The 27541-nt window shown below is 34.9% G+C and overlaps 1 protein-coding gene across 2 annotated transcripts; it reads left to right on the top strand.

Moving 5' to 3' along the window:
- The first annotated feature begins 6183 nt into the window (after positions 1–6183).
- LOC142349009 (gelsolin-like protein 2) lies at positions 6184–27022 on the top strand. Of its 2 annotated transcripts, XM_075400408.1 has the most exons (6): positions 6184–6408; positions 12415–12528; positions 18381–18580; positions 22967–23134; positions 26049–26072; positions 26489–27022. In XM_075400408.1, exons 1-6 carry the CDS (start codon positions 6222–6224, stop codon positions 26696–26698), a joined length of 903 nt encoding a protein of 300 aa, XP_075256523.1. In that variant the 5' UTR covers positions 6184–6221; the 3' UTR covers positions 26699–27022. The 2 variants fall into 2 exon arrangements, with proteins under 2 accessions (XP_075256523.1, XP_075256524.1); XM_075400409.1 differs by lacking the exon at positions 26049–26072 and having other exon boundaries at positions 6185–6408; positions 26489–27020.
- The last annotated feature ends 519 nt before the right edge of the window (positions 27023–27541 follow it).

Below are 27541 nucleotides of genomic sequence, written 5' to 3' on the forward strand. Positions count from 1 at the left end.
CATTTATTTCACCACATATCGTTTCACTCCAATTTTGAACCCGAGAATGGCTTGAAATTTGATTCCAATTCCGAGAGTCTTACAAAAAGGTGCGAGACTTTGAAACAAAATATCGCAAGAATTTTCCAGCAGTCAACTTTGTCCGGGGTCAAGTGGTATAAATATCACTCGATAAATTACTGCGCAGGTTGCGGATCCCTACCAGACGTTAAGTGCATTGCCCGGGCCATACTTTTTTTGCGCATTGTTTAAAATCATAAACCCGCTGTTTTTAAAATATGGTCCCGAAAAGTTTTTTATGAAAACGCGCTACTTCGAATCATAAGACAGCAACATTTCCAATCGAAGTCCAATCAAATCTCTTTCATGAAAGTTTTCAATGTGTGAACTTTTTCAAGATCTTTTTACACTTTTTCTCACTCGGGCGATGAAAAAAAAAAACGAAAAAGGCGCAGTTCTGAAAGGTTAACTTTTCTCATACTTTTTTAAAAGTGGATATTGACGAATTGGTCTTTGAACTAACTTTGTTTATAACGCAGAGTTTTTTTTTTCACGAGCAAATTTTTAACCAAAGTTTTTGCCGTTTTTTTGTTTTTTTTTTTCTCGATAGTTTTCCACCCAAATACTACTGATGCCTTGTAATTCTGTTCTAATGGTGCGTAGATGCTGATGATGGATTATGAAAAGGCAGCTATTTATTTTAATGATTTTGACATCATGCTTGTTGATGGGTGTGTTTGATTTTCGGAGTTTTAGCCCTACCTTTTGCGCTTTTTACGGTCCGGTCATTTATTCTCATTACTGACAGGTCCCATTGACAGTCAAATAAGGCCTTTGATAACCAGTTCAATATATTTTCATTCAAGGATTTTGACTTTCATGAGTGACATTTTGTTTTCGTTAAAACATTTGTCAATTTGTCTTTGTTCCTGCAGTTTTGGCTTGATGTCTTCTTTCTCTTTAGACACAAGAGAAGCGATCGATACATTTCCCTTTAATTGCTTATGTTTTTTTGTCTGCGAAACCATTAGTTTTACCTGTACTTGTTGTTTTTGTAACCTTATAATTTGGTTTCATTTTTGACAGGCTTCTTTCCTCTGTAAATAGACCTGTGTAACTAGACCCTGTGAAGCAAACATAAACCTGTGCCTATTTTCAGTTATCAGCTGGTTTTTATGAGTTTTTCTCGGAAACGTTACAAAAGTTTCTAATTTTCCCTTTTCTTGCTGTTCATTTTGTCAAATTCTTCCGTCTTTGTCATAAAAATGACAAGCACTATCTGCTGTCTAAAGAAAACAAAATCATTCTCGACATTGCGTTGGACTTTTATCCAATGCTTATTCGACTTTGATCTGTTTGTTTGTTTTAGAAATTAGTAAAACTATGTGTTGTCTTGTTCCTTAGTCGCAATGATAATAGAGCTCATTGGTCTTCTTATGCTGTGCTATAAAATTCATTTATTGTTAAATTCGAAATTTCAATCAGGAATTGCTCTTGGAGTCTAATTAGAAATTATTAATTTTGCAACATTTAGTTGATTCCAGAACCCTGACTTTGTTGGATTTTAATCAGTTTTTGCTCTTCCTTTGTCACTAGGTGGCCAAAAAGAGTAAAAGAACAATGTTTGGGTCCTTTAGGGTCTCTATTTTTCAAAAACTTTTGTTAGATGTTGGTTGTATGTTTGGTGATTATTCAATGTTTTGTTACCGTAAAGTTGTTGCTATATAAATCATAAAATATTCTGTTTCTTTTGATTGTTTATCAGTAGCTCTGTGGCTATGTTTAGTTCGCCATCTTACTCGATTAATGTTAAAACCATCTGATTACCCGCAAAGAAACGAGTAGACAATTTTTTCTGTTACTTCTACCGAAGAGTAGCTGAAATTTTGTGTCTTGCTCAATTGTTTGATAAGTTTTTTTAGCCCATAAAATGAATGAGCGGAGTTTGAACAATTGATGTGAACACCCATTTCCTCCTTGTTTCAAGCATATGATCATATATTTTTGCACAAAGTCGAATCATGATATACCTCGCTCTCTTCCATTTTCTCCTAAAAATGATAAGTGTCGTCTTCTGAATTTCTAACTAGGCTCAACAGTGAGTGGACTCTGTCGCCCAGAAGATCGATCAAATAAAAAAACCAAAGGTTTTGAATTGGTGAAGCAAGCGTTAATTTGTTACTCTGCTATTTCCCCTCTTCCACGCTTGTATGCTGTTGCAAATTAGATTGCCTTGAAATAAGTTAATTCACAATGTGGCTCATAATATCAATTCTAGTTATATGGATAACGAATGTAAGAGAATTAATTGCACAGCAATGGAAAAGACAAATTCAAGACAATTTATAAGAGTAATTAGAACAATAATGACAATATCCGTGGTTCACTTCCCCAATGAACTAAATCAAAACCGCTCACAGTATCCCAACTGGTCCTGCAATTACAAACTTCTAATGTTCAATCTCACTCTAAGTCTCTTTTAAGTTTAGTCCCACTAAATCAAAGCTTTCTGTCGCTTGTGCAGAAAACTCTCTTGTGTTCAAACTTCAGAATTCTCCCAAAATCTCCAAAAGTCTCGCTCTCTCTCTCTCTCTCTCAAAATTTCTGTGTCACTTCAATTTATACTCAACCAATACGTTCTTATCTTAAGCAAACAAACCTTAATCTCTTAAGTAAACATTGCAACTTTAACTTTAAATCTATTACATTCTGTAGGAGGGTTTTGTTTGCTATGCAAACAACCAATATCAAATTATGCTCTGTCATTCAACTGCTACCAACCATTGTTCAACTTTCTCCTTATCTTAAGTACACGACCTTTGGACTCTTGTGTAAACAAATCCACTCCACTTTATCTCATATTTGCACCTGACATGTCAATCAGTGCTTGCTTAGTAAACATTGAAATTCGGTCTGAAAAGTTTTTATACCTTTCCGCTATAAAATTAATTAGCTGCAATCAATCCCTGTCAAAAATCATGTGTTGAATAAATAACTAAACTCAACCCCAAAGCTACGAGCAGCTGTTACTCTTAGCCCCCTCAACACCTCATGCAATTCCCCAGTTAAAACTGCCGAAAAGTCTAATATTTCTAAAAGCCCAAAATTTCACCTCCGGAGTCATTCAGGGGTCATTCGTCCAAAATGAGGGATAAAGTTGAAAACTAACTATTGTCACGGAAAGTTCTCTCATAGTTGCACCTACATACAAAATTTCATGGCCTAACTCCCACTAGAACACGAGCAATGACCGCGCACACTTTTCATCGACCTCCCGGATGACGCCAAATTTCGGAACTTAATAACTTTAGAAGTAGTGGTTAAAACGTCTTCGGGTAAAGTTTTCTAGTAACTATAGGGTGCTACCAACTTGCCTGCCAAATTTCATGACCAACGGATCAGCCATTGCGAGTCGTTTGCAATTTGAAAATTTTTTAACGAGTCGTGGGTGCCGAAACCCGAAAAATTCGATTTCCTCAAAATTGACCGGGGTGGGTATTTTCTGTCACTAACTCTCTCAGGCTATCATATTAATACCATGTCAAAGTAATTCAGCCGCTCAAAAAGGCCAATTTCTGGTTTTCGACACTCGGGTCGTCTAGAAGCACCGACTTCCGGTCGGAATTTGGGATTGAAAATATCACCAATCGAAAGCCCTTGAAAAATTACACTAACCCTCCAAAAATCATAGGGCTACTACCAATACTCAACGAGCAATTCAAATTTTACGTTCCGCAGCACGGGCGTGCGCTAGGTCCGTGCAAGTTGGTGTGGGGTCAAATCCGACCTCAAAATCAGATTCCCCGTACCCAAATTAGTCTATCGCCCAAATTTCAGGTCAATTCGACTTCAACTTTTAGAGAACTTAATAGTTCAGTTTCAGTGTCAACTATTTTTAGTGAAAACTGCCTATTCTTATTTCAAAATGCTAATAGATTTCTCCCACAACTTCCTAAACCCTTCCCATGATCATCTGCTACATTACTCTAGACTTAATACCCATTGCAACCATTAGTTACCCTTGTATCATACTCGAACAGTCATTTTTTCGCTCAAAATATCGAAAACTTTCAAATCACACCACTTCCGATGCTAATAACTCGGAGTTGGGTGATCGGATTGGCCCGAAAGGTATACCAGCCTGAGAGGACCATTGGGTGTACATGCCAATAAAATTTGGTAAACGTCCGCTTAATATAACCTCCATTGGGGGGGGGGGGGGCGGGAAACATCCGCTTGGTGGTACTTCGAAAAACTGATAAAATGCCTTTTTGTTTACTCTAAAATAACAAAACTCTACTTAAATAACTCAGATCAAAAAGGTGTAACCGGCCGCGCATCCCTATTGTATATGGATAATCATCAGGGGAACATCCCCACAAATTTTCAGAGTCCAATGATGAACATAACTTAAAAAGTCGAGGGTAACAGGTTTGGGAATGCCCATTATTTTGCAACTTCTAAATCGCACTTTCTTTTACTTCAAATTGAATTTCCATTTCTGTTCAAAGAATCTAGTTCACTTCAAATCTTCGATCTCTAGTTTTCATCTAAACTTAAATCACTCATTTCGATTTTGGCCTGATGCAGATACAGCTTTGCTAATTAATCAAAATAGATTGACAGCTCAATATGCTTTTGTTCATCAATTTGTTTGTTTAAGATATATCACTCAACCCTCCTCTCTGGCGCCTTCGAAACAATAACCCTTTAAGAAAGAAAGTTTATTTCGAACACATAATTAACTTGTCTAATTTGACCTAAACTATATATCTTACTCTCCCTCTCCCATGTCATTTTACTACATTCTACAACAAGGGAATCAGATGGGAATTCAAATGATTAAAAATTGAAATATAAACTGACAAAGTATTGCAAAGCGAATTAGAATTGTTATCAAGTCTCCCTTCCTCTTGATTTGAACAATTTTAGTCAAGTTGATTTTATTTAATCGGCAGAATCGTTTCCTCATTCAGATTTGATTTAGAGTTTCGATATTCCAAATAACCAATAAAATATGCGTATTTCTACTTTAGACATCATATCAATTTTTTAAAATTTTGTACCTCTGCGTTGTATAAATAACGCCTCAGTGGCAACTTTTTCTGAGTCACTCTCGAACTTCATATTGTAATCTGAGCTAAAGGAAAAACGTTGCCTAAGGCCTGACTGTTAAGCATGGACTAATGCTTGATAGTCAGAAATCCAGATTCGAGTGTTCAAAGAAATCGACATATTCATATTTTCTATTTTTTTGAAGCATTGTATTCAAGCATCATTCAGCCGTTTATTTTCTTTCAGCTTTTTGTAAACTCAGATTACATATTCGAAAAAGTTACCAGCAATGATGACTAGATCTTCCAGATTATCCATTTTGGTTGCACTTTTTTTGTAACTTAGGCAGAGTTCGGGTCTGAATTACATATTTGCTTTGCATTTCTACATAATTGCTTTGTGTTTCGTGTTTCTTTTTCTCAGTCTTAGTCAAACAAATGTTTCGTAATTGGATTTTTAGCTCTTTCACTAAATTTGAGCAACATTCTTCACCTGACAAGAGATCTACAGATTTTTTACGCTACGCATTGGTTGTTCAAAGTTTAACTCCATTTTTTCACGATTTTTCAAATTTTGGAACTCAATTTTGTCAACAGATTTTTCGTTCAAAATGTCTTTTCAAATTTGGTTATATTTATATAGATCATTTTGCCGAAAACGAACGTTATGATCGGAAAATTTTACTAAACTTTTTCACTGTTTTGCGTAATAACTGAACCGCAAATGCCTACGACTTCTTTCTTGTAAAATAAGACGCACGAAAAATTGTTTTTGTCTTAAATCATATATGCCGAATATTTTTTGAAACTGAAACGAGATATGCCGACCATTTTTTGTCTAAAATCAGACACACAGACTATTTTTTTACGTCTGAACCGGACGTACCAACGATTTATTTACGATCCGAAACCGGACAAACTGACCCTTTCGTTGTCTAAAACAAGACACCCTCAATTTTAATGTCTCAAGCGAACTTTGCCGAACTTTGCTTTGTCTATAGCACTGGACACATCAACTGTTTTTTGTTGCGTCTAAAAACGGTCACACCAATAATTTATTGGGATCAGAACCAAACAGAAGCGACAAATACACCTTTCCTACATTGAAACCAAGCTTAAAAATCTTGGCTAGTGAGCTGCAATGTTCTAGGTGACTCCTACATAATAATGAACACTTACAAAAACGAAGGAGAGGAGGACTTCGAATACGACATCCACTTCTGGATCGGAAACGAGAGCACTCAGGATGAGTATGGAACTGCTGCTTACAAAACAGTAGAACTTGACACTCTTTTGGAGGATAAACCAGTCCAACACAGGGAAGTCATGGAAAACGAATCGGAACAGTTCAAAGGTATGGAATTACTACAAGTTTCCTAGAATACACCTGGACTTATTAAAAGACGATGATCGAATGAAAAGTTTTTTGAGCATGACCTCGACTTGAATTCCTCACGTGCAAGTTTTGAAATACCAGATCTCTACAGTACTAGATTCTAGTGCACCAGAGTTTAAATCTCGTGTTACAGGCAATATTAGGCGTCTCTGCTCAAGTCACTTCTAAATTCTGCCCAATATTAAACACACATTAGCCAGATCTCTGCAAAGCCACATTCTAGAGTGCCAGATTTTCCTAGATAGACAATGACAAATTTTAAAGTGCGTCCGCTAAAATCAGTTCGCACCCAGGTTGAAGTCCAGACCTAAATTGGTTTATGATCAGACCCAGTCGAGCGCTCACCCGTGTGTTCCCAGACCGAAATTACAGGGTCTGGACGGAAGTTCGAGCGCACTACAGTCTGGACAATGGTCTGCAGATGGTCTGATCAGAGGTCAATTTGGTCTGAAAAGTCTGATCAAAGGTGGATTCGATCGCACTTGGGTCTGATCAGAGGCAATTTCGAGCGCAATTGGGTCTGATCATAACCTCTTCGAGCGCAATTGGGTCTGATCATAACCTCTTCGAGCGCACTTGGGTCTGATCAGAAATGTTTTTGAACGCAATTGGGTGTGATCAGGGACCATTTCGAGCGCCTCATTTTTTTTTCATTTTTTGGTTTTTTTTTTACTGAGAGATGTTGGCTCTGCCAAGAAGCAACAATAAAGCAGCGTTCTGATCAGAGACTCATCTAAAGTCCGATAGCTCCGATCAGAAAAAGGAGTTCAGCTGATATCAAAGGCCGGTCCCGATCAGAGTAAAACTTGATTAACTGGAGAGCACGATGTTTCTTATGGAAAGCTGTCTCAACTCATCCATTGAGTCAGAAACATACACTAAACAGTACACTAAATAAAATTTGTTCTCAACAATTGGGTTTCGTTTTCTTTAGCAATACCCTTATAATTGGTTTTTCCTTAGATGAATTTAATTCTGCTAACATCAGTTTTTATGAAATGAATATAATATAGCAAAATTAAGATATTTGTTCATAAGTAAAATCTTTTTCTGATCAGACTATTTCGAGCGCACTTGAATCTGATCAGAACCGGTCTCAAGCGCGCTTCAATCTGATAATAAATGCGCAACTGGGTCTGACCATATATGCTTCGAGCGCACTTGCGTCTGATCATAGTCTGATTAAGGTCTGGGCAATGGTCTGAATTTGAGTCTGGACCATGGTCTGAAGATGGTCTGATCAAAACGCTTTCGCTGTGAAAAGTCTGATCAGAGACCCTTTATGTCTGGAAAGTCTGACCAGAGGTAACTTGGGTCTGGAAAGTCTAATCAGGGTTAATTTCCGTCTGAAAGTCTGATCAGCGATAATTTGAGTCTGGACCTCAACCTGGGCAATTACGACTGACCTGTCGAACCTCCACGCGGTTCTTGACGATTGACTTCATCAGTGTCACGTAACCTATGCTTAAAGGTTCCCGCCTCAACAAATGATAATTAGTTTAAATAAGAAGGTGCTAATTTATCAAAAACGAGACAAAGACAAGATTGATTTGAAAACAATTCCAGAAAAGAGTTGATAATGTAGGCGAAGTAATTTAAGAAAAACTTTGTATACTGATAAACTTCGCCCGGTTAGTCAAGACGCAATCTTGTTAAAAACGACAATAAATGGCAACCAGTTGCGTTGAAAGTGACATCAACAAAAATTCTGTGAGCTCCAGCATTTTTTTCTGTGATCAGTTTTCCTGATCCTATTTTTCTTAGTTGATGCTAACTCGAGTTGAAAAATGAATTAAACTGAAAAACCAATTAACATCACAAAAAATGTTCATTTTTTTAAATTGAAAATTTTCTGTAAAATGCAATTGACAGCGAAAGTTTTTTTCATAAAAATCAGGTTAACAAATCAAAGAATAAAACAGAAAGCAACTGAAAGCTCTCACGTTTCTGTTCTCTCCAAAAGAATGTTTAAACTAAACACAAAGTTTCTCTCCGTTTTGTTTCTTGTTTCTTGTAATCGAGTTCTGTTTCTTGAATCTGACTCAACGCCCTCAACAATAATTATTCTGATGTCTTGACCAAATCATTGCGCCAACGTACCCCACCAATTAACCAAACAATCTAAACAAAAACTTGTTCACACCGCAACGATGAGCTATAGTAGTTATATGCACTTGATGCGATGTTGCTCTATGGCATCAAATTCGTCAATCAAGAGACGATAATACCTTTACGCTTTCAAAACAAAATCAAAAGCGATATCGGGCAACTGACGCTGCCAAATAAATTATTGACCTTTAAAACAACAAACTTCAAATTTCACCTTATTTCAAAGTATTAAGTTCCCCAGCTTCGTTTGTCTTCAAAACTGGTGTGAGTGCCAACAAAACAAGGAGGCTCGCTAATGTGCGTTCGCACATAAAGTTCCGACCCCGCTCATCCACATTTTTGGCATAAATGTCTACCAAATGAGGAACAGATAGAAAACTCAAAAACCAAAAAAAACCTGTATGAAAAAAGATCGCCTCCAACGCAAATAACACAGTGGAGTAAAAACTGTCGTATTAGATTGATGAGATTTTTATTAAGAAAGCAATCAAGACGAACAACAAATACAAACATCATTAACAACAAACATTATTTACATCCAAAACTTTATGTCCATTTAAAAAGAAACGTACAAGCTCAAAATTGCCTCGGATAAAATTGAAACTAAACAAATTAACTTGTACTTCACTAGAAAAGAGATGGGGCCACTCTATAATAATTAGACAACAATTAGACAAAAAAGAACAAAAAACAGCTAAGATAAAAAAAAATTGCTTATATTTTTAAAAACAACTAATTTCAAATTAAGGAAAACCACTAGATGGCAATTGAAAACATCCAATATGTTAATGATCAAACACGCCTCTATAGAAGAGCATTAGGACCTGTCATTAATCAATTTTTTATGTGGTTACAAAGGAACAACAAATAGACACAACAAAAAAATTCAATTGAAACTTGCGAGAAAACGCTGTCGAAGCCGTAAAGCCATATTTGGCCCCTGCAAAGTCAAAATATGTTCAATCGAGCCTTCTTACAATGCCAAAATTGTGGTATGGGCCTTCTCTTTAATGAGATTTGATAACAAGAAGACCAAAAAAGAGAAAGAGAAAAACAGTTAGTATTTTTGTTTCTTTTTTTCTCGGAAACAATTATTTTCAAAGTCCTGAAAGCCATTAGCTACAAAATGAAATAATTAAATAGGTTCGTCTATTCGTCCAAAAAAAGCGCGTGAGAACTGTAGTTTTTCTGAAAGTGTCTTACCTATACAAAAAAACGTTAAATATAAACAAAAATCCAAAATTATCTTTCTTTTTGTTCCAAAAACGCGTGTCGTAGCCAGTGATTTCATAGCGAATTTTTTAAAGGTTAGATTTTGTATACTTGAACGTTCCCTCGACGAGAGAAATGTCATATATGACCTGCAGTTAACGAGACCAAGTAACAAATAGATAAGAAAGAAAAATGCGAAAGTAACGTTAAAAAAGTTTTTCTTTATTTTTGAAAACAATTGTTTTCAAAGCCATGAAACCCAATCAGCTATCTACTCAAATTTGAATAAAGTCTTATTTTTTACTTATTGAAATAGCAATGACATCTGTCGTTACCCAGGTATTTTTGTACGACTAAGAAGACAATGTAAACATGACAGTTAAAGACTATAGTAGAAAAAAATTCATTTAAATTCTTCGAGAAAGGGGCGTCGAAGCCGTTAAGACCATAGTCTATGCTTTTCGAGATTTTATATGTTCAATTGTGCCTTATTTTGAAAACCAATAGTGTAATATGTGAACTGTGGATGATGTGACAATGTGACAGAACGAGAAAAAGGGGGCCAATACCTAAAGATTTTTTTAAAAAAATGTGAAATCTAGTAGTATCAAAGCCAGAAAACCATAGCGTAACGCGTAAAACCGCAAACAGATTGACTATTAACTAAATAAAAAGAAGTGTAACAGGAAGCATATTTTCTTTACTGACACTAAGCTACAAGTTGACCGAATTAACAGAAAAATAGTGGCAAAGTTCAATAAGTCCTTGTTAGTTTAAAAGGCCAGCATTTTTAAATGTCAAAACGACCACAATCTTTCGGGTAAGGAAAATAGATATTATAATTTGGAACTGTTTAGGAAGCCATTTGGACTTATCAACAGTGAGCTTTGATGTGAATTGTTCTGTTTTTTAATTAACATAGAAGTGCTCAATTTTTTTCAAAAAAGACCGACTGATTACTATCGGAATTATTTTGTCGATTGTAACAGTCCGAAGTTGGACCGAAACCCGCCCTTATTTCTGATTGTCCATTTAGAAAAATCAATTGTTTCAAATGCTTCAGATCTATATAATTTGTTAGTAAAACGATCTAGATAAGAGAGCAAAAATAAATGCTGCGTTTTTGTTTATCATAGAGTATAGTTAGCAAAAAACGGCGAAATTTTGATTCTAGACTATTCTCAATTGAAGTGGAAGTAAAACTAGCTCCCTTTGTAGTTCACAAAGATTGTGTTTCTTGTTTTTGGGTGTGAACTTCCGGCAAATTTAAACAAAGTGGACTAAAGAAGCTTATTTCTGCATTTTTTGATGAAAAAGGCTGAATTTTGAAATATTTAGCCAAATTTTTAGCCAGAAAAATGAAATCAAAATAGTCAACAATACTTTTTTGTCTCTAACTATAAGATCAACAGTACTATGGTTATTAAGTTTTACAATTTTTAGCAAAATTGACGAAATTTTAGGCGAAATTCCGGAAAATGTGAATAAAAACAACGGAAATCCGTCTATTATTCACAAAACTTCAAACCTCGATAACTCCCTCTAAAATGCAAAATTTTAAAAAAATATATTTTAATATCATTTTCTACGCTGGAGGAGCTTTTTAATGATACCACTCACAACTCTGTACGATGAATATATCGATCGTCCAAAATTGTCTGAACAAAAAAAATCCATTCGAGTATATAGTTCCCCCCTCAATAGGGGTCAGAACAATTAGGCCACGCTGTGAGATAATATTCGGCTGCATGCCACCAGCCAGAACATCAATCAAAATTTCTATTTACAAAAACTTTCAATTCAATGCATGTTTAAGTATCATTTTTTTCCTAAATTCACCGTTGGTTTCACTGCATATTTTCTACTGCAATGCAATGGGTGTAAGGTAACGGATGTATCGGCGAAGTGTTCCAACACAATTTGGGAAATTTGAAACCGGTTTTTCTTTTTATCGTATATTAATACTAATGTCTTATGTAGAGTTTATAGAGCACCCATTCGATAAGATAATTAAGTTTTTTGGTGTGTCCTTGTTCGATGTATGTAAATTTCTGGTTCCATATTTTTGAGGCTTAAAAAATATGCAACAAAAACTAAAATCTCTTAATCAGCCCTTGATGCCAAAAGTCAGAATTTGAAGAATCTACAGATATGTAAAATTAACAATGCGCAATATTGACTGTGAGATACTAATTGGGAAAAATTCATTATAATTGGCAAATATTAGAAATTCAACAGAATTATAATACTCTGATTTAAAATTCTATAGTTAGAATGGTTTCTTGACAATTTGCTCACTGCCTTTTCACCCGATGCCAACTTATCCAATGCTCTGTGATCTTCTCGTTCGATTATCAGATGTTCGGTTGTGATATTTTCATATCAAGTCACATTGGCCATTTAATTATAGTCGCTAAATAGGCGTTCTGGGAATTTTAACAATTGGGTACATTAAAGTTGGCATTGGGCAAAATGGCATTGGGTAAAATGGCATTGGGAAAAACGGCATTGGGCAAAATGGCTCGTTGGATATAATGGCATTGGGTAAAATGAAATTGGGTGAATTGCCTTGGCACGAGTCAGAATACAATTGGTTTTGTTTCGAATAGAAATGATACGTTTCGAGCAGAAGTAGTTTTTTAGGCTACTTCTCATCTCTGACATATCTGAAGGGCGGAGTAGCAAGTGGGTTCAAACACGTGGAGAAGAAGGAGATTGCGCCTAGACTGTTCCATTTCAAAAGCAACAAGAAACAAGGTAAACAAACAAATAATAAACAACAGATGAACAATTATCAATACAGGATTTTTCACGACCTCTTTGTGAGCTGAAAAACCCGTTCGGTAACTTTCTGGAGATTCTATTAAACCCTTAGTGATGGCAGGTTCAATTCTTGCAATTTTTTTGCAAGATATGAATTTTGGGGAAAAAAATTAAAAGGCCTATAATACCCTAGAAATAATACCCTGGAAATTGATACCCTAAAAAGGCATATAATAGCCCAGAAATTGTGAACAAATCTGTGATTTTAAATCTATGGTTTCACAACTCAGAACTCCTAACGGGATTGATGATCCATAATTATTTTGAAATGTTTGATCAATCGTAAATAATCGGCTATGGTTCTCAGTTTTATCAATTTTTAACTCGACCTTGACTCGAAACTGTACTTTGCTCAGCAAAAAATTTTCTTGCAACATCCAATTGCTCAATTTTTATAATGCATGATTGTTTCAAGCTCAATTTGATAATTTGTTCGGGGAAACTCGAACTATATCGGGACTTATAAAATGGGTAATCATGGCTGCATTTTTAGCAGAAACGCATTATTCTGTTTTAATAGCAAGCTTCGACTGGACAACGTTTGAGGAAGCAATTACCAGATATTGTGGCCAAATTTAAGATTTTTTTTGGGGGGGGGGTGTTTATTTCTTGCCAAGTTTATAAAGCCTTATTGTTCCGACCCTCTTGAGGGGGGAGGAACTATATACTCAACTGGGTTTTTTTTTTGTTCCGTGAATTTTCGCCGCTCGATATATTCATCGTAGAGAGTTGAGACTGGTATCATTAAAAAGCAAGCTCGTCCAGCGTAGAATATGGAATTAAAAAGATTTTTTTAATTTTCGTTTTCTACAGGGAGTTATCGAGGCTTAAACTTCTGAGAAAAGAAGAGTGAATTCACGTTGTTTTAATTCACATTTTCCGGAATTTTTGCCTAAATTTGCGTCAATTTTGCTAAAATTTGTTATAATTTTTAAGAATAGTGTCGTTGATTTTATTTTTGAAGACGAACAAGCATTTTTGATTGTTTTGATTTAATTTTTTGGTCAAAAAATTTGGATAAACATTTCAAAATTTAGCCTTTTTCATCAACAACAGCACGAAATAAGCTACTTTAGTCCACTTTGATTAAATTTGCCTACAGTACACCCCCAAACAACACTCATACAATCTTTGTAGACTCAGAGGGGGCTATTTCTACTTCAGAGTCCGCAGAGAGTGCCTTGTAGTTAAAACTTTGCTGATTTTTGCTAACTTTACTCGTTGATTATCAAAAATGCAAAATTTATTTTGAGTTTCAACTCAGAAATTATCTATATCTACAACATTCGAAAAATCAATTGTTCTTAACGGACAATAAGTATTAACAGGGGTAGTTTTGGGCCATTCTTGGACTGTTACAATCCAAAAAAAATCGGGTTGTAATCAGTCGGTCTTTTTTTTAAAAAAAAAAAGACTTTTTTTTTAATAATAAAGAACAGAACATATCAAATCAAAGCTCAGGAGTGATAGGTCCAACCAATTCGCTTGCTAAACAGCTCCAGGCTAATGCATTTAGTTTTTTAATTGAAAGTTTATGGTCGTTTCTTTTTTAAAAATAATTGACTTTTCAATAAATAATGGCTTAATTAACTTTTCCTCTATTTTTTTCTTAATTTGTTCAACTTCCAGCTTAGTGTCAGCAAAAAAGACTGTTTCTTCTTTCTACTGAGTTAACATTTATTCTCGGTTGCAGTTTTAAGCCTGAAATTATTGTTTTCTGGCTTTGATACTACAAGATTTTAGATTTTTGTTTGTTTTGATATTTGCCAGTTTTTCACGTTTTCTAATTTTGTCACATTATCACATTATTGACAGTTCTCATGTCACTTTATTAGCATTCAAATTAAAGCACAATTGAACATATTAAAATCCTGAAAGATATCAATCATCGTTTTAATGGCCTCGACGCCTCTTTCTTGAAGAAATCAATTGAATTTTTTAATTTTGTCTTAACTGTCATTTATACTTTGTCGTTTCGGTCGTATGAAATTTCCTGTATAGTGATAGCTTTCATTGGCTTTTCATGGAAGAATAGAAAAACCGATATTCTGATATTAGCAGATAGCTGATGGCTTTTATGACTTTCAAACCCATCGTTTTCCAAAATTAAAAAAAAACTTTTTTAACTTCGCAATTTTATTCTTTTTATGTTTCTTTTTGTTACCTAATCTCGTTAGTTGATTACAGGTCAAATATGACATTATGGTTGTCAAGGGAATAAAAGGGATTGGTGTCCCAAAATCTTTTTTTTTAAAGATTTTGTTATGACCTTACTGGCTTCGACACCGCTTTTTCACAAAAAAAATTAAATTAATTTGATTTTTGTCATATTTGACGTTCTTTTTGTAGATGCAAGAAATATTCTGGATAATTACAGGTCTCGAGGGTTTCTTTTTTATGAAAAAACGACGATATTTAAATAGCTCTTTTTGTAATTAATGCCTTTCATGACATTGAATGTAATTTTGTTTCGAAAAAAAAATTAAAAGTATTACATACTTTAGCACTTCGCTTTTTGTCTATTTGTTACCTAGTCTTACTAATGAATAGCCACGTTCTACATTATAGCTGTTTGAAGAAGGCGCAATCAAATATATTTTGAGTGCCAAAATTTGGCTTGACGGTCTTGACAGCGTTTTCTGGCAAGTTTCAATTGAAATTTTGTTTGTTCTTTGTTTTTCTTTTTAGCCGCTCTAAAAAATGAATAAGGGCAGGTCCTAATGCCCTTCTATAGAAGCAGTGGTAATCGCAAATTTGTGGTAATATTAATTTATTCCTAATGGTATTTATTACTTTGAAGTTAATTGTTTCAAAAAAATAAGTTAATTTTTTTTACTTTTCTGTTTTTGTTCTTTTTTGTATAATTGTTACCAAAGCTTTTTATGGACTGGTCTCATATGTTTTCTGGTGATTTATAAGTTATTTTTGTTTAGTTTCAGGTTTATCTGACGGTATGTTGACTTTGTTATTAAATTTAGTTTTTAAGAGGGACATAAATTTTTTGATGTAATTAATGTTTGTTGTTGTTGTTGTTTGATTTTGCTGTTCGTTTTGACTCGCTTTCTTAATATTGACATATTACAGCAATCTAATGCATCAATTTTTACTCCACTGAGTTATTTGTTTTGGAGGTTATCTTATCGTTCATACAGAATTTTTTGAAAAAGACTTGGGCTTTTTTGGGATTCGCAAAAAATAATTTTTGGGTTTTTCTATCTGTTCCTCATTTGGTAGACAATTATGTCAAAATTGTGGATGGGCGGGGTCGGAACCTTATGTGCCATTGCACATTACCGAGCCGCCTTGTTTAGTTATGTTTGTTTGAGTGTTCAAAAAATTTTCAATTGAATTGATTTTTATTCCTATCTCATTTTTTGTTGATGACAAAATGAAATAATAGAGAAATTTTATCATCAACTGTTTTACAAAATTGAGTGACTATTGTTCCAACTCGTGGGCTCGATTTTATAACAACAGAATAGCTGGACGAATAGAATATTTCGTTTATGAATTTTTTTACATAGAAAACTATTTCAAATTTTTTAAAATTTGTTAATCGCTCGACTTTTAGCTGCTCACAAAAATTATTGCTTTAAACCAATTTTCTCTTGCGACGATCATTTAGTAAAACAACTTTTTTGAAGTTGCTCTATTTTAACTAAACAGTGCAGCCAAATTTTAAAAATATTATTATTAATTATGTTTTTCAGTCAAGCAAGTTAATTTGCTAAGTTTGACCAAACAATTTTTTAAAAAGTCCGATGATCCGATGAAACAACCCTGAGGGGATAATTTTGCGGGTAAACTCCACACATTTGAATTATTGAAAACTTTTTTTTAACCGTATTTCTGCGTAAGATAGTTGATTTTATTTTTTCAGATTTGAAATCAATTAAAACTGCGACAGTAAAGCTGCGAGAGTTTCAAATTCTCATCAACGAGCTTTTATTTACTTTTTACTGAATCTACTTATTCAATCTACTTTTTTTTGCTTAAACTGAAAGTTAAAGTAAACAAAGTTACCTAGTTCCGTTCCCTAGTTGAGGGCCTGACCATATAAGAAGATTAATTAAGTTAAAGTTGGGGGGGGGGGGGGGGGGGGGGGGTTGGTGGGGGTAATTATTTTAACTTGAATATATAGTCGTGTACCCCAGTAAAGTTGGCCCAAACTCTTTTACCCACGGTTTTTTCATACCAAAGATTCGTCGACCGTGGTCTTCTCATTCGCAATATTGGTCAACTACTGTCTTTTCATATCCTATATCAGTAGACCTGTCTTGTTGTTCAGCTTTTTAAATTAAACTGGCAGATGGGCCCACAAAAACAGATGCAGAATCTTTTGCAGAGCTAAGCCTGGCAACGCAACATTACATCAGAGTTCATTAAAAGATTCACAATAGTTCGAAATTTTTTACCAAATAGGGGACTATAAGACGTTGTGTTGATCCACTTTCACAGCTGAAAACATGGTTGCCCGTCCGTCTGCTAATTTAAGAACCCTATAGCAGTTTATGTCAAATCTTTCAAACACAGCAAAACAGCAAAAGTTTTCAAAAAAAAACATTCGTTGTCTTGCAATGCTTGAACGATTTGGCATCAATTGTTATAAGATTTCTTTAATTAGCAGACAAACGGCAATAATGTACTTTAGCTGGTGAAAGTTGATCAACACAACGTCTCATAATCCGCCATTTTTGGTCAAAAAGGCAGTCGTTTCATGAGTTGAGCTACCGTCCTTTGTCGATTTGTCCAGAAATTTGTCCTTTGTCCAGAAATTTCATGTGCTTTTTTGTTAAATTTTTTTGGACGACAGACAGTCCTTGCCTTTCTTGGTCAACACATGGTCAACTCCATCATTTATCGGTCAACGCATGTTCGACCCTGACACGCATCGATTGACCGATGATCAAACTCGACCAATATCAGTCGACTCATGTCGACCCTGGACCACTGAGTTTGACACAAAGTCTTTTTATATCCGAAATCGGTTATCACGGTCATTTTGTACCCAAGATCCTTCGACTACGGTCTCCTCATATGACGACTTCTCAAATAGTTTCTGTTTTTTCTTCAAAGCGTTGTTAGTTGATCTATTTGAATGAACGAAAAATATCGTGAACAAATAGTTTCTGTATTTGAAAAGATTCACGTATTTGAAAAGAAGAAAGGAGCACTATTTAGCCGAAAGATGATTTAAAATGGAGTGATTATGTTTGCTATCTTTTTTCCAAATTCTGCACTGACATTTAGATTTCTTTCATTTGTTTGCACTTTCAATTTTCCAGCACTTGCTAAAGGTATTTAGTTGATTCCTCGTACCTCTTTATTAAATTCCTTTTTGCTTCCTAAATAAATATCTCCAAAATATTCTTTCAATTCCCTTTTGACGTAACAGATTCCTGAATTCCCTTCATGTTTGTTAGAAGCTCTTTTCGAATATCACCAGAAAACAGCTAGTGCAAAAAATTTAATCATAGCTTCAGTATTTAAATTATGACATTAGAACGTTCATTATCGATGTTAAAGATTGATAATTCTACTAAATCAGTTTAGATTTTTGAAAGCGCCAATTCAGTAAGAATGAATCCTTGGGAAGGGCTTAGTTGTTGCCTGCTGTAGGTATTCATGCAAACATGATCAATCAGATTTTTACTGACGAGCAAACCTTTTTACTGGTGTGAAGTACACTTACGTTTTCTGCTGTAACCTTTGCTTACATTCGAGTGCAAATTTGCACGATTTCACCTTGCTCGAATCCCGTCAAGTAAAGATAGGATTAATTGTAGGATCTCGGAAGAAGGAGATTAAGATGAGGCAGATTGGGCTGAACTGGAAGAACCTTGACAGTGGAGATGTGTACATTCTGGAGACACAAGATGTGATCTACCAGTGGAATGGAATTGGATCAGACCAGACGGAGAGGTACTCAGCTGGACAGTATGTGTTGCAGTTGAGAGAGGAGAGATTGGGCAAAATCAAATGCGAGGTTAGAGAGACTGCTTTAAGCAACTGAGATAATCTATCTTTCGGAAAAAACTGCAACAGTTGGTTCGTGAAATAGTTGTTAGTTGAGACTATTTTTGGTTCTTAATTCAAGCCTTCCAAAGGAGAGATTGGGCAAAATCGAAGACAATGTTAGAAATCAGATTATCTACTTCACGAACAATTGGATAAAATTGAATGTTTTTCAGAAATTTGTTTGCGAAATGGTTCGACTTTTTTGGAGCTTTTTTTCCTTCGTAAAATTCCGGCGTGATTTTTGTAAAGCCAACTTTGCCCGACTAACGTACGAAAAACAACATATCAGATTTTTTCCAAAACTTGAAAAAGAATTATCTTTTATCGAGTTTGGATTCGTTCAATGGAATACCTCAAGTTTCAAACAAAGTGATTAACTCAGGCAGAGAACGCATCAATTGTTGTAATTAGTTCTAGATCTCAGAACAGAATTTTAAAACAGTTTTTGCCTTGGGATTTCATATATGCCACTGTTTCTAGTAAGAATCTTGTAAGAAAAAGTTAATCTTGTAAGAAAAAATTAATCTTGTAAGATCTTGTAAGATTTAACAACGTCTTGTAAGAATCTTGCAAGATCTTACAAGATCTTACAAGATTAACTTCTGTTTTCGACTCGGGTCTCATAGCGTGTGGTGGAAACTATTGTAGAAACTGGGCCTAGGAAGAAAAACCTCCAAGGAAAATAACCCCCAGTCTGATATTTTATTTTAATAGGAAATAAATCCCCATTGTTAACCTTCATTTCCATTCCTGATAAATAATTCGGTTATGATAGCTTCACATCAATTCCCACGGGCCGCCAAAGCATGGTCAAATGCGCTAAATTTGGAGCTCTTGCGCATTTTAACGGTCAAGTGGGGGTTTGTTTCGCTGAGGGGCGTTTTTCCGTTTCTTTTTTTGAATCCTCCAGAAACTGTGAGGCAAGATAATTGAGTCATAGGAAGCGCTAAATTGAAAGCAGATTTTTGGTTAAATTTCAGATTATTATCTTTAGAAAGATTATTTTATTAAGTTCCGTTTTACAAGGTGAATTTGTTTGAAGTGGAAGTAATTCACATATTTCTGGTCAATAAATCGTATTTTGCTGTTTTGTCCTACAACCTTCAATTGTCCACTGCAACTGATAGTTTGAAAGGGATATAACTTAAAGTTTCAATTTTTGCCAAGTTGGTAAGAAAGCAGTTTTTGAATGGTTTCATTTTTTCTCGAAACATGTTAGTGCTTCATTAAACTGATTTTTATAAGTTGCATAATTTTTTGAGCAAACACTCGGCAGATTTGGCGAGATCATTAAAACAAAATTATACGTAACAAAACAAACTTCAAACCGTTTTTTCATTGAGGATCTATTTTTTTTACTTGTTTCTAGAAAACCTAGACAACGAAGATCCTTTATTTGAGTACATGTTTCCAATCTTTATGTCAAATTGGCATATGAAATTTTTCGACCCAATTTTTCAACCGAAATTAAAATCTTAATTGCAGAAATTTCTATCCTGCGAAAGTTTTTTTTTAAAGTAAAGTCTTATTTTGACATCATATTGTTCAAATATTATTAATGGTGGTCTTCATAATATGCAGCATCTTGTCATTCCGAGCTGGAAATAGGAGAAGGTTGTGAAAAAATCGCAAAATTGATAACTTAAAACTACGATAAACAGTTTCTAGATTTTTTTAATATAATTGACTTTGACAGTTGATGAAATTTTTGTAGAATAAGCAAAACTGAATTTTAATTATCTGGGTCTTCCGTTTTTCGTTCAAATTTGCACTCATACACCAGCTTAAACTAGTGTTAGTCTTTGAGGTAAACAAATTTTATTAGATTTTTTGGTATCGATCAGTTCATGACGTAACAAAGTTATTGATTTGGTTACTTTCACTCTTTTGTTAAAACATTTTTCCACAAATTTATCCGTTATGTTGTGCTTGTGTGAAAAATTTGGTTCTAATTTTGTGATTTTGTTAGAAAACGGTTTGTTAACGAACAATTTGAGTTTTTCTCCAATTGCTTCAGAGAACCCGAAAAATATCACTCTTTTTTCAATGGTTCCACAGAACAAGGAATTATTGCTCAATTCATTAATTTGTGCCAAGTTTAGTTGAAAATATTCAGAAACATTGCGAAAGGATTTCAATGTTTTCTCAAGAAGAGCAGGCCCTAACACGTCCTTCCATCAAAAGCTTGAATAACCAGCTGGCTAATTAATTCAAGTTGTAAATCTCGCTTATCATACACCTTCGACTGCTTACGATTATGTTACAAATGTGTTAATCAATTCTGAGATCTTATTGTTAATTGCTCCCAACCGAAGTTCTTAGCAATTATATTAGTCCTGTGATTTGTTTTTTGATGCGATTTTTCGCTTGACCGATTGGTCGTCAAGCGGTCAACAGGTAAATGTAAAACTCAGCCCCCCTAATGATAGCATCCCTAAGCATCTGCTGGCTACAAATGAAGCCAACTGCTCGCCAGTTGTTTGAGAACAATTATTCGCCCGAAGTTAGTCGGTTATGTTTACATTCCTTTTTTAGATGGGCATCTAAATTATAACCGACTAACGTCGGGCGAATTGCTCTCAAACGACCGGCGAGCGGTTGGCTTCGTCCGTACCTAGCTTTTGTTTAGTGAGGCTAGCTTTAGCTTGATTGAAGGGGCGTGAGGTTAGGGTAATGGACGATGGCATCACGCCACATAACAGCCGCTGAAGTGCGGCATCAACAAAAGAGTTAAGGAGAGAGAGAGAGAGAGTGTGTGCGAGAGGTAAAACGTGAAGGACAAAGAGAAGGAAAAAAGCCAACCAAAACAGAGAAAAAGAGCTAGAAATATTTTTCATAACGAAATTCGACTCTGGAACTTCTAGTTTTCTAGGCTTATAGTTATCATATAGAAAAAACCAGTACAAAATTCAAAAGAAAGCTTTCCACAATTTTCAGTGAAGAAAATGTTCAAAAACATTTTTTTGTCTCAGGACTTCTGTCAAGTAAACCATTAAAAAACAATCGCAAATTTTAACAAAATTTTGCTAAAATTCGTGATATTAATATCTTCAGAGCCTTTTCATTGTCTCAAAAGACTACAGAGTATCCCTATTTCAAGCCTTAAACAGTTTCTCTGGTTCATAAAGATCCATAAACTTGGAACATAATAATAACTTTTCGAAAATTAAATTTTATCAAAAATTTGCTGAAAATCGAGTTATTAATTATTGATAACCATTCCATTAACTCAAGAAACTATACATTAGCTTACTATCAAACATCTGAGGAGGTCCGTGGTGCAAAAAAAACTCAAAATAATTCAAAAAATTTATTGGAATGAAGTACATTCCATTACATCAAGAAACTATGCAGTAAACTGTTATCAAAACCTAGAGGAGGTTGATTGGCTTTTGAGGCTGGATAAACCTAAAATTTTTTCAAAAAACTTGAAAAAAAATTGGAAGATTCATTCAAAAAAAATTGATGAAACTTGTGATATTAAGTTAAAACTATTCCATGGCCAATAAAAATTTTTCAGTACCCAATCATCAAACCCTATAGTTTTATGGCTCCTGGGGCTGGAAAAACTTAGATAATGGGAATAAATGTTGAAAAAATTGAAAAAAATTAAGTTTTTACCAAAAAATTGCAGAAATTCGTGACGTTAAAATGTTGAAAACCACTCTATTGCCACCAGAAATTATGCAGCAACCTATTATCAACAACTTTTGTCAAAAACTGTTAAAATTCATGATTTTAAAATCTTGAAAACCTTCCATTACATCTAGATACTACACAGTAACCTATTATCAAACCCCTAGAGGAGGTTTCTTGGCTCTTAAGGCTAGATAAACCTAACAAATGGCAAAAATTTTCAAAAAACTTGAAAAAAATGCAAGTTTTATCAAAAAATCGATAAAATTTGTGATATTACAAAGTTGAAAATTTGCATGTGTTTTTAGCGAGCGGTTGTTCGTCAAGAGATTGCCATGGGGGTGCACCTGGGGGCTGATGGGGGGTAACAGTGGGGTGGAGGGCAAGAGCGCGGTGGGGGGAGGAGAAATAGTGGGGGGGGGGTCTTCAACCTCTAAGAACCGCTTTTCACACCATAAGTATAGAGCACCTGAAACAGCTGAAAGGCTCTAAGAGCACTTAATGCCCGCTGGGCGCTACCTGTTTATCCCGCTTTTGAGGACGAAAAGTCAAAAGCGTCAGACGAAAAATCGGTCAAGGGAAAAATCGCATAAAAAAAAAGACCGACAGGACTAATATAATTGCTACAAACTTCGTTTGAGAGCAATTAATTAGTCTTCGTTTGAGAGCCATTAAACACTTTGATAAATTTGAAAAAGTTCTCATTTTTCATTTGCAGGTGATTGAGGATCCAGACATAGACGAAGTGTTCATGTCTTTCTTCAGTGACGCAGACCCAGTGGATGAGAAGTTTTCAACTTCAGAGAACGACACTCACGTCATCAAGAGACTCACGGATGCCAGTGGAGAATTGAAATTGGTGGATGTCACTGTTCCAGATGATAAGGTATGCTGGCACACGAGTGGGTTACCCGGCTACCGCATATGGTTTCGGATCTTTCCATTACAACTCTCACCACAAAATTATACCAAAATTATACCAAAATTATACCCCCATACGTTGGCATTAATGGGGTCAGGGCTGTACGTCTCATGACCATCACGATGGGATAGAGGGGTGAAAGATACCTTTTCCTTCCCCTGTCATTTATTTATGAGCCTTTGTTCGAACAAACTTTCTGTTTCGAACTCGAGGATTTTTGTAGCTAATGAGCTGGGACTAGCCATTACAATTAATACACAGCATTACAAGGATATAAAATTATAATTGTCAGATATTAAGGTTATATTCTAACTCAGTCTGTACAGATTTATATATATATTATGTATCTATGTACAAGGGTTTGTTGGAGCGCGTCGTCACGTTCAAGTTCTGGTGCTTTCCTTAAACAAAATTTTGTAAAATAGACAACGAGGAGCACCCCAGTTTAAGTGGAACATAACAAATTAATAATCAGATGGGTTTTTAACAACTAAAAGATGAGAGCATTTTTTTCATTCAATTGAAAAATGGGAATGAGCGCATTGGCACAGAGATAGACAAACATTCGGCATTTTCCAAATTCTGATAGGTTCCCTAAATTATCACAGCTTAAAGATATCGAAGTTGTTCAACAATTTTTTTACTCCATTTAAAAAGGTGAAGTGCAATCTTCACAGATAACAAACAAGACGGCTTGTGCGAGCCTGTGCGCAGCACAGAATGTTCCAACATACCTATCAAGGCTGCAAAAACGACGTTTAATTCTGTCAGAGAAATGGTTGTGGTATCCAAAAGCAACTTTTAAGAATTGGTGATAATTACTTGTAATGTTTGTACTAAACTAACGACCGACGTCTTTCTTCTCGAGAAAAAACCGAAACCTTTTGAACACATTTAATAAAGATAATTGTGGTACAATTCGAAAGCTTTGCACGCACGCACACTCAGAAACTTTATATACACACACAGTCAAACAAACACACAATTACAAACTGCATCATATTTTTTTTGTTTTTCTTTCTGGCAATTGGTTTGTAGTTTTTTTTGTTACGCAGTTACTTAACAGTGTTGCGGAACATTATTTCTCAGTAAAATTTACATTTTCACCCTTCGCAAAAATATTTGAAAAAATTCGTTGCTTCTGTTTTTCAAAAAAGCTCTTGTTTTATTTGTGGAATTTCATGATAAATAAATTGTTGAGTTTATCATTTGACAAAAACACTCAAGGACTAGAAAACTAGAAAAGATCAGTTGAAAGAGAGAGACTTGAAAAACAGACAACTCAAAAATGATTTTTTTCTAGTTTTCAAAAAATATGGACATCTGTATAAAGCTTTTCAACCTGTAGTGAACTCTCAAATTTTCTAGTATCGCCTTATGCTAAATGTTAGTTTGAAAGGTCTTATGTGACAATATCCTCTGTTTTCGAATTACTGAAGTGATAAATCTTTATGAAATCGGAAGAATTATTCTTCAAAACAACTCTCAGCTATTACTGTTATTTGCTGTGTTTAGACAGAATTTAGAAAGGGAAATTCAGCTAAATTTAATATTTTTAAAAATTTCAAAGTTGGTTTTTGCGCCCTTAAGTCGTCTGTTTTCTGAAATTACTTTTCTGTGCAGCAAAAACATGTTTCAAAATAACAAAACCGAAAAGAGATAATAAGTTTTTTTTCGAAACTTGGGTTCTAAAAAAACTCATTTTTTCGAACTTTTTATTCAGATGGTTTAAATGGTTAAGTTTTAGGCTTCAATTTGTAAACAAATTCTCAAGACACACAAAACTCTTTATTAACTTAATAAATTTACTACTAGTTTCTTTGCCAGAATTTCTGTTTCACCAGAAATTTATAAGTGATTATTTTAAAATTTCGATTGAAAATTAGAATTCACTGTTTCACCATTCGGGGAAAATAACATTTTTTATATAAGTCAAAGAATAGATTCTGAGAGCTAGAAAGTTATGTTTCTTCTATACGATGCCTAAACAAACAAAAGCCGACTTTTGTCGGAGGAATTGCTCTCAAACGACAGGCGAGGAAATAATATTCAGGGGCTGTAGCCTACATAAATTTTCCTTTATGGGTGCAGAAGAAACAGTTTACCACTCCGGGATTCGAGCCATGGACCTCCCAAGCACTGCCCACTCGTCTATCCGCCCCTTTTTGTTGCTATGCTGCAATCGATTTTATTTTAGCAACAAGCTTTACTTCGGAGTGAAAGCAATAGAGATCACGTAAAAATGAACAAAAACGTGAGTCATTTGAGAAGTCAACGAATGTTCTAGAAAATCACAAATTGGTCAAGCGAAAAACTTGCGTACAAAAGACCAACCACATCTTTCAAGAACAATTAAAAAGTGAATATTTGACTTCAAAAAGTCAGCGTCGCATAATTATCGCATTTCGAAATGTTGAATAAAAATAGTGAATCTTATATACTGTGTTCAAAAGTTGACCATTACTGTTTCTAAGGTTACAAACGCAAAAACTTAAAACCGAATAGGAATTTCCTTTAGCTCTCAAAGTCTAGAATTGGTTGTCTTCTTTTGAAAAATATTATCCTCTCTAGCGTTAAAACTTAACAAAAAGAGCACTTTCAATCTCTGATTAAATCTTCATTTTTGCTCTTTTGAGGCAAATTGTTAACCTTAACCTCACCAGGCTTCCAGAAATACTTTTAGCCCTGCAATATCAAATATATCTAGAATACTTTAGGACTCATTTTTTCCTTTTGAATCGCAGGTTAGAATAATGCAATACTTCGTTAAACACGCTTTCAGCAGCGATTTGTGGATCTATCTACCTGATTCTTTCTGATCTTAGAATTTTCTCATTTTTGAATTCCAACATTTGGATGAGGCCAAGAACTATTTTAGCACGCACCTGGAAATACTATCAAGGTTAGTAGCTTCCATTGTGCAACTTGCCAGCCAAGTTAAAGCTGCACAGTAGTCATTTTTTGGTTTCAGTTTGTGTCGTCGCGGTTTTCTGATTATTGTGAAAGTTACCTTTTCATGCTTCACAAACAATCACTAATTGAATGTATGGATCAGAAAAAAATATCCTGTATCAGTTTTATAGGGTTTAGAATTCGATCAACAATATACGCTTTAACAGAATTGAAATTTATAACCGACCAACGACGGAAGAATGGCTCGCGAACGACTAATGGGAGCAATGAATTTTTTATATCTTCACTCGCATATATCTAATTCATATGAAATATGTCTATGCTCTATTCAAATAGGTAGACTGCTAAGACACAGGGCAACAACGTTTAAAATTGCAAGGGTAATATTGCAATCTGCTCTTTTAGGTGTCCAAGACTCTGTTGGATAGCAACGATGTGTTCATAGTTGACAAACGAAACGGTGCTTGCTATGTGTGGTTTGGGAAGAACGCCTCACCAGGAGAGAGGAAAAACTGGAGCATCCACGCACACAACTACCTGAAGGATTGCTCGAACCCATTGAAACACGTCCAGACTGTTAAGGAGGGTTCCGAGCCAGAGGGCTTCTTCGATTGAACTCTATCTTCTGCTTATTCCTATTTGACCCCACCCCTTCCCCCATTTGGTATACCTCCAAATATAGCATTTTGAAATTTTTAAGGAACTACGTGATTACTTGATGATGAGTCCATGTCTATCCTCAAACTAGTTAGGACTTCGATTGAAATTGGGAGGAGGGTGGTGGGGTAATGGTGTTCGTACGATGTGAAAGCGGTAAATAAACTTCTTTTTATCAATAAATGAATGATTTTGACAAATAATGACATCATGATGTTTCCTTTACAATTCCCCTACCCGGGAATAAATACTACGCCACTGAGTAATAACAGTCTATTTAAATTACCAATTATTCGAAGAAATGAAACAGGGTTTAAATTATAGGGTCTTAAACTAATGGGGGGGGGGGGGGGGGGTTGAAAAATAAAGACAATCTCACTGAGTTACAAACGCAACGATCCCTTTGAGATCATTTACATTCATTGTTCACGAATAGTTTTTACGTTGACATCCAGGGTCACCACGTCTTATATACGATGTCACACAAATCATATCGTATTTTTAGTGCAATCCTTGCATGAAAGCACGAAAATCATTTATAATCCCTGAGCGATTATCGATCAATCATGTATATCCTTGTATGGAGCCTACGAAAACAAAAGTGATTCTTGCATGAAACTTATGATCCATTTATGATCCTTGCAGGAACATCAAATCTTATGTTTTTAAATATTAAATATGTTACTTTTAAGGAAACACATGGATTGATGGTAATTAAATTTTACACCAAATCAGTTCCTGGGCTATGTTCTGCACTAACAAATAAAATTTCTGGAATGTCTCCTATTTCTGCTTGAATAC

The sequence above is a fragment of the Convolutriloba macropyga genome, chromosome 11, assembly GCF_964194025.1.
Source record: "Convolutriloba macropyga chromosome 11, txConMacr16.3, whole genome shotgun sequence".
Classification (NCBI taxonomy): Eukaryota; Metazoa; Xenacoelomorpha; order Acoela; family Convolutidae; genus Convolutriloba; species Convolutriloba macropyga.

What these genes read in the sequence shown, in the direction of transcription:
- LOC142349009 (XM_075400408.1), top strand. Translation starts at nt 6,222, where the DNA reads ATGAACACTTACAAAAACGAAGGAGAGGAGGACTTCGAATACGACATC. An exon ending in CAAAAGCAACAAGAAACAAG is followed by an intron (nt 12,529 to 18,380) that starts GTAAACAAACAA and finishes GATTAATTGTAG; the next exon opens with GATCTCGGAAGAAGGAGATT. An exon ending in TCACTGTTCCAGATGATAAG is followed by an intron (nt 23,135 to 26,048) that starts GTATGCTGGCAC and finishes GAACTATTTTAG; the next exon opens with CACGCACCTGGAAATACTAT.